Source organism: Populus euphratica, unplaced genomic scaffold (assembly GCF_000495115.2).
Source record: "Populus euphratica unplaced genomic scaffold, PopEup_1.0 scaffold597.1, whole genome shotgun sequence".
In the NCBI taxonomy this organism is placed as follows: domain Eukaryota; kingdom Viridiplantae; phylum Streptophyta; class Magnoliopsida; order Malpighiales; family Salicaceae; genus Populus; species Populus euphratica.
This window is the reverse complement of record NW_011500481.1, coordinates 1-7,106: the sequence shown is the minus strand read 5'-3', so window position 1 is coordinate 7,106 and position 7,106 is coordinate 1. Positions and strand designations below refer to the sequence as shown.

Genomic DNA, 7,106 nt, shown 5'->3' with positions numbered 1-7,106 from the left:
CATGTCCATCTATACGTAGCACGAAACTTATGCCAAGCAAAGCTCATCATCAGTCTGTAGTCGTGTGATTTTGATTGTTACAAACCATAAGATAATTACTAATAAAAACTGATTTGTTCGTGACTTGCATAACTTCAGTGGAAAATTCATGCAAAAGGCCAAGGAAGATTTATTAACAGCCCAAGTCATAGGAAAAACAAGATTGTGAAAAACTACACCACATGCCTGTGGAAACTACAAACTGTTAGAACAAGAACAAAACATAGGAAAGAATGAAAGAACTATGGCTTTTAGTAGAAAGATTTGAGTGAAGAATCAATCATAGAAGAGGTTGAACTTGCAAGATTGCAAGAACAAAAGATTTGTAACATCAAACACACAAATCCATCAAGTAGTGAAAATCCAGGGCCATCTGTGAGGACTGGACTATCTATGAATTCTTGGGGAACCAGCATAAAATACTCTGTGCGATTTCTACTCTTCTCCTTCATTTTCTGTTGAATGCATATTTTATTGGTTCATGAAACAAACACGTAGTACTTGCAAGGTTGCATTAAAATGCATAGCTCAAAATTGATTCTTTCTGTGCAAACCTATCCACCATCCTTTGCCTCTATTTTGGATTGCAGTTTAGTTTAGATAGGAATTTATTAAAAAATATATTTTTTTATTTTTTATTTTTGTAAAATTATTTTAATATATTTTTAATTAAAAATATTTTAAAAACAATTATCACCATTTTTTTTTAAAAAAAAACCGCTTCCTTTGTTCAAGGACGGCCTTTAAAAGTAGATCACGGGCGTCGCCCCAACATGTTTTATTGCCACGAGTGCAAGCTCGTATTCTCTTCCCCTTGACTCATTTTGAAGAGCTAAAGGCCATTTCCATTGGGTTTGCCTTTCCATTCAAGATCCATCTCTTCAATGGCCGTTCTTTGGGCAGCTTTCTTTTTTCTAGCCCTCTCAACTTCTGCAGTCGTCAATGCAGACGACGCTCCGACAGTATACGAAGTTCTCCAAGAACACGACTTTCCAATCGGCCTTCTTCCCAGAGGAGTAACGAGCTACGAAGTGGACAAATCCACAGGTAAGTTCACAGTCCATCTTAATAGCTCTTGCTCTTTCAAAATCGATTCATATGAGCTCAAGTACAAGTCTACGATTGAGGGCGTCATAGCCAAAGACAAGCTCTCAAAATTAAGTGGGATCCAAGTTAAGGTGCTCATTTTGTGGCTAAGTATTGCTGAAGTGATCCGTGATGTAGATGAGCTCGAATTTTCTGTGGGGATTGCTTCTGCTGATTTTCCTGTGAGAAATTTTGATGAATGCCCGGCTTGTGGATGTGGCTTTGATTGTAAAGATGTCAACTTGAGGAAAATCACTTATTCTTCTTCCTGCTTAGATGCCACTTACTGATAAATGGCATCGAGAAGCGTGTTGCACATGGATGTGCTGTCTGTAATAAGCAATGACCTGACTTCCCCAGATAGCACTCTTACCAAAAATAAATTACTGAATGCTTTATCTTTCATTTGCGTTTTTTTTTTAAATAATTTTATTTTTACATTATCAATGAAGTATATTTAAAAAAGTAATTTTAAATAAAAAATAAAAATTAATTAATCTCTTTTAAAGACATTTCTAGAATACAAAAATAAACAAGCTATAAATAACTCTCAATTGTGTGATCTTCTATTTTCCTTTTACTTTTTGAAATTCTTTTTGTATGCAATGTTATTTCGTGTGATTGACATTGTAGAAAATCTTTGCGGTGAAAAAAACAGGTTTTTTAAAAATATTTTTAATTATATTTTCAAAAATTATATATTTAATTAAACTTATTATAAGATGTATTTCTATATGTAAAATAAATGAAACATATGTTTCTATAAATAAAAAGTTTATTTTGTATTTTTTTAAATTAAAATTTAAAACACAATTAAATATGGGTTTTAATGTCAAAATCATAAATCTTTTAGTTATGATAGTGTTTAAAATTGTAATAGCAGTTATTTTTTAAAATATTTTTTATTAAAAATATATTATAATAATATATTTTTTAGTTTTTAAAATACATTTTTGTTATCAGTACATCAAAATAATTTAAAATTATAAAAAATTAATTTAAAATAAAAAATAAAATTCAAAAGTATTTTTTGAGTACAAAAACAAATACATGTTAACTAAACTATTTTTCCTTTATGCTTGGAAAAAAAAAAAAAAGAAGTTGCAGTCTCTTATAATATATGTTTTTTAAAGTGACCTGGAAAAAAAAAAAAAAAGAAGTTGCAGTCTCTTATAATATATGTTTTTTAAAGTGTTTTTCAAATTATTTTTCGTTTGAAAAAATATTAATTGTTTTCTAGATGTTTTTCTATGATTTTGATGTACTAATGTAAAAAATAAAATCAAAATCTACAAAATATTATTTTAATAAATTTTAAATTAAAAAAATACTTTTGAAAAACTTCTTGCATAACATAAACTAGTAGGAAACATTTTGTTAAAATGCAGATCCTATCATTTATCACTATAGACTGCATTAAATATAGGTATGTATTCTACTACAACGCTATATTTTTTCTTGTACAAAAAATAATGTCTAAGCACCGTAAGTGCGTTTTAAATAAATAAGAGAAACAAATTACTTGAGTTATAGCCCTAACTAAACATAATAAGTTGGTTTTAGTTTAATTAGATAATAAACAAAATGAAAACTATAACAAAAGCACAAAATATATAAAAAAAATACCATGATAAATGGAGAAAAAACATCTAAAATAATGTAATTTGATGCAAAAATAGACAAAAATTCAGGGTAGAGTTAATTTAAGATAGCGTGATAGATATGCAAGTTGAGTGATAAAGGGTGAATCATCTTGTATTAACTTACAAAACTCATGATTTTGGTTATCAAATTGGGTTAACCCAATAATTTATTTTTAAAAAAAAATCACAAAGCTTTTTTTATTTTTATTTTAAAATTAATATTGAGTGATAAAATTAAAAATAAAATAATAAGAAAAAAGGTCATCGGCCATATCAACTTTTCAAACTCATAACCTTGGTTATGAAAAAATACCATATATAGAAAAATAATGAAACTCAATCCCCAATAAGTCTAACGTTAAATGATGAATTATCACTATTATTATCATACATGAAAAACATCAACTTTTCAAACTCAAACCTAAATTATTAGATTGAAAATATCATACATGAAAAGAAAAAAAAAAGTTAGTCCTCAATAAGTCTAATGTTGAATTGCTATTACTACTAACAAAAACTAAAGTTTGTGGCATTTTCACTATGCATAAAATCATTGTTTAATATCTCACAAATCATTGGATTGGAGTAATGATTTTTTTTTATCAAAATCTTCAATTTAGTTCTTGTTATTTTAAGTCTTGAAATAGCCTAGAAAACCAAATGTAGGTTAGGGATGCAATATTTTTTTTTCTATTTGATTTAATGGTTTAGATCATTTTAGGGTTTAATGGGTTAATAGGTTAATTTTTTTTGGTGTTCTAATGATATTTGTAAGGTGTTTGGTGGTTGAAATGCAATGAAAAACAAGTTTTTTAGGTAAACAACCTTGTAGGCTTGATTTTCTAGCCATTACAGTGGTAATAACAACATGTCGTCTGCCACAACATGGATGTGTTGTCCGCCTTTTTAAAAAAGAAAAAAAATAGGTCTAAATGTGTGGGCCTAGACTTTCCCTTTCTCAACCCTTTTTTTTCAATTAATATCATTTTATGTCTTTTTGTTTTAATTTTTAAGCTCATTTTTTTAATTAATACCCCTTTTATGTTGTTTTTTGTTTTGTCTTATTTAGTCTTTTTTTTTCAATATCGATTATTTTTTAATTATATTGGATGTTTTTAACTTTTTATGAGGTTAATATCATCATCATCATCATCTTATTATTATTATTATTATTATTATTATTATTATTATTAACGTGGGTGTCTAAGCCAGCTTGCGTGTACCTTAACTGATCCCATGAGGCTTGAAGTTAACGACCACATAAGTCTTCAATAGACTTGAAATTTGTGGAACTCGAATTGAAGACCTCTAGGAAGCAAACTCATGGCATGACCAGTTGAGCTAATCATCTTATTATTATTATTATTATTATTATTATTATTATTATTGGTAGTGGTGTGGTGGTAAAATATTAAAACTTGATTGAAGATCCAAGGAAGAAAATTCAAAAGAAAAAGGAACCAAATTAAAAAAAATAATATATAACAAATTAGGATTAAAGGATTAAATTGACAAAAAAAATTAAACAAAAAGAAAAATGAAACAAAATCAAAACCAAAAGGACTAAATTTGAAATGCTAATAAAAATAAGGACTAGAGTTCATTTTTTGGGATAAGAGAGACAAATAAAGGATAAAAAAAGACTCATTGATGATAAATCAATCGTTGTAAGCTAACATACACTACCAAAAAATGAAGAGGACATGATGAAGAATCAAATAAGTGCGAGGGCCTCCCACGTGTTCCAACAACTTTTTTAATAAAATAATATAAATTGATGTGAAATGATGTTATTACCCTTTATCAAATTGACAATTACAAAAAAAAATAGGTAAAAAACCTCACAACCTAATTACATGTGTTGATTTAAGTGTATATACATGACACGACCAAAGATTAATGTCTTCTTCCAAGTGTAGGAGTGTCGAAGTAATAAATAACACGGCAAGACCGGGGTCAAACCACAAGAAGATTAATTGTATAAATTATAGATGATAATAATACAACATCAATAACAACAGCAACAATAATAATAGTAGTAGTAATGGTGGTGGTAGTAGTAGTAGTAGTAGTAATAATAATAATAATAATAATAATAATAATAATAATAAATAAAAAGAAAGAGAAGAAGAAGAAGAAGATGAGAACTTTGAGATGAAATATTAATGTAAGGATTAAACAATAATAACAACAAATATCAAGGTTAGAGGTTTCACTAATGGTATGTCAAACAAGTATAGTATAAACTCTTATTATTCAATTGGAAACCACACATAAAGGAGGTTTCAATCATATTATAAATTGTTAACATGATTACATTAGTTATCTTATTCGATTAATGCTAATACTTGTAAATATTGTTAGACATCCATGCTTATACCTTATGTTAACAACAAATCAAGTTCCTTTCATAACTCAGGTGTCGATTATACCATACAGTATGGACTATGAGAGTGCCAAGTATTTGTTGTACCAAGTGTTATACAACATAAATCTAGATTAGTTATTTAATAAGAAAAGTATTAAAGAGTGAACAAGATAACAAATACAAAACATGCTAGTATCAAATATTAAAGTTCATATTAAGTTTACACTATACATATTTTTACACCATTAGTGTAACATTTTCACATTGACATAATAAAATTAGATAAACATAATGAAAGAAAGAAAAATAAACAAACAAAATAAGAACATGAATATAATTTAACTAAGCAAAGGAAAGGAATTGAAAGGCATAAACTTGATATTAATAAAAGCAAAACTTAAGCATTACAAAAATACAAAGAGAGAAAGCAAGAGCATGATCTTGATCTAGAAACCAAGATATCTAAATGCATGGCAAATGCCTTGTTCTATAGGCCAAAATTGGGAATTATTGATCTAATGACTAATTGATGAGTGAGTGGCCAACTCTTGACTTGGTGACAATCCTTATCTTCTCTTGTCTGCCCAAAATATCATTGATAACATCAGAATTGGAACCACTTGATATGAAAGTTGTAGAAAATTGTCTTAGCTTTCTAGGAAAAAAAATGGAGGTCATTTGGACTTCTAAAACTCCAGATATGGACCAAACACTGAATAATGCGTGGGCTGTAGGACGATTCAGACTTCTTTGTTGTTGCTATAATTTGGACTTGGAAATGACCTTTTTAAATCTTAGGCTCCTATGAAAGTTGTAAGCCTATGTCTTACCTTTCCATCCATATAAAGTAGACCCAATTATGACCCAATTACCATACAATGTTCCGATTTGGACTGCACCAATATCTCTTTTCTAAGTTTGGCCATTTCTTTGTCCTTTCGATTTCAGTTTTTAAATTCATCAATCAATCTTTTTATTTATGTGATAGGCCTGCATTTAAAATAAATATTTACCATAAATTAAAGGTATCTTATATTATTAGATATATTATTATAAAATATGCTTTAGTTAAGGAGTTGTTGATACTTCAAGTGCAAAATAGTGATATAAAACCTTGATAAAAATATACCTTTAAGTATAATCAATACACAAAGGTAAAGACTTAAAATACCCCAACTTGATAGTGTTAGTTTTTTTTTATTTTTTTAATTATTTTACAGTTAATTATATAATATAATAAAAGGAATTAGTGATCCTATCATTGTTTATATGGACACAAAGTAATGTGGATTCGAGCAATGCAATGACAAAGCTACCCTTGCTACAGAGAGTTGGAAAGACTATAGGAGGAGGATGGAGTTGTCTTTTCACTAGAATGCATATAAAATTAAGGGAATGGTTGGGAAGAAAATAGTCAGCTCCAGTTTTGATGGGACTAGAGACCCCGAACTACAAACACCTGGCATTAGGGCTAGCAAGCCCTGGGTATTAGCACACCAAATAAGGTTGCAGGCCTCAAGTTGTAGACACATGACGCTAGGCTTTCCTAGGCACTAGGACTAGACCTATGTGCATGGCTGTAGACCTAGATTAGTGGGCCTTCAGACCTGCTAAAGACGCCTTATCCTTGAGTCCTATGTCAGGATTCAATGATATTGGGTCTAGTGTCACGACCCACTATTCATGGATCCTACATTATGATCCATTTCACTTGGATCCTGCATCAAGACTCAAGTCTTGTGGGTCTTGAATCATAACCCAATCCTCTTATATCCTTTGTCAAGACTCAATATTCTTAAATCTTGTGTTTATTAATATAATTATTTATATTATTATTTTTCTTATAATTCAAAGTATCCATCTCAAAAAATATAATTATTTGTATTATAAATATAATTATTTTTATTATAAGTCAAAGTATTCATATAAGAAATATAATTATTTGTGCTATAAATATTATTTTTTTATAA

The 7,106-nt window shown here is 28.7% G+C and overlaps 1 protein-coding gene across 1 annotated transcript; it reads left to right on the top strand.

Moving 5' to 3' along the window:
• The first annotated feature begins 779 nt into the window (after positions 1 to 779).
• Positions 780 to 1,497, top strand: LOC105114946 (uncharacterized protein At5g01610-like). Its single transcript, XM_011011683.1, has one exon. The coding sequence runs from the start codon at positions 924 to 926 to the stop codon at positions 1,413 to 1,415; it is 492 nt and encodes a 163-aa protein (XP_011009985.1). The 5' UTR covers positions 780 to 923; the 3' UTR covers positions 1,416 to 1,497.
• The last annotated feature ends 5,609 nt before the right edge of the window (positions 1,498 to 7,106 follow it).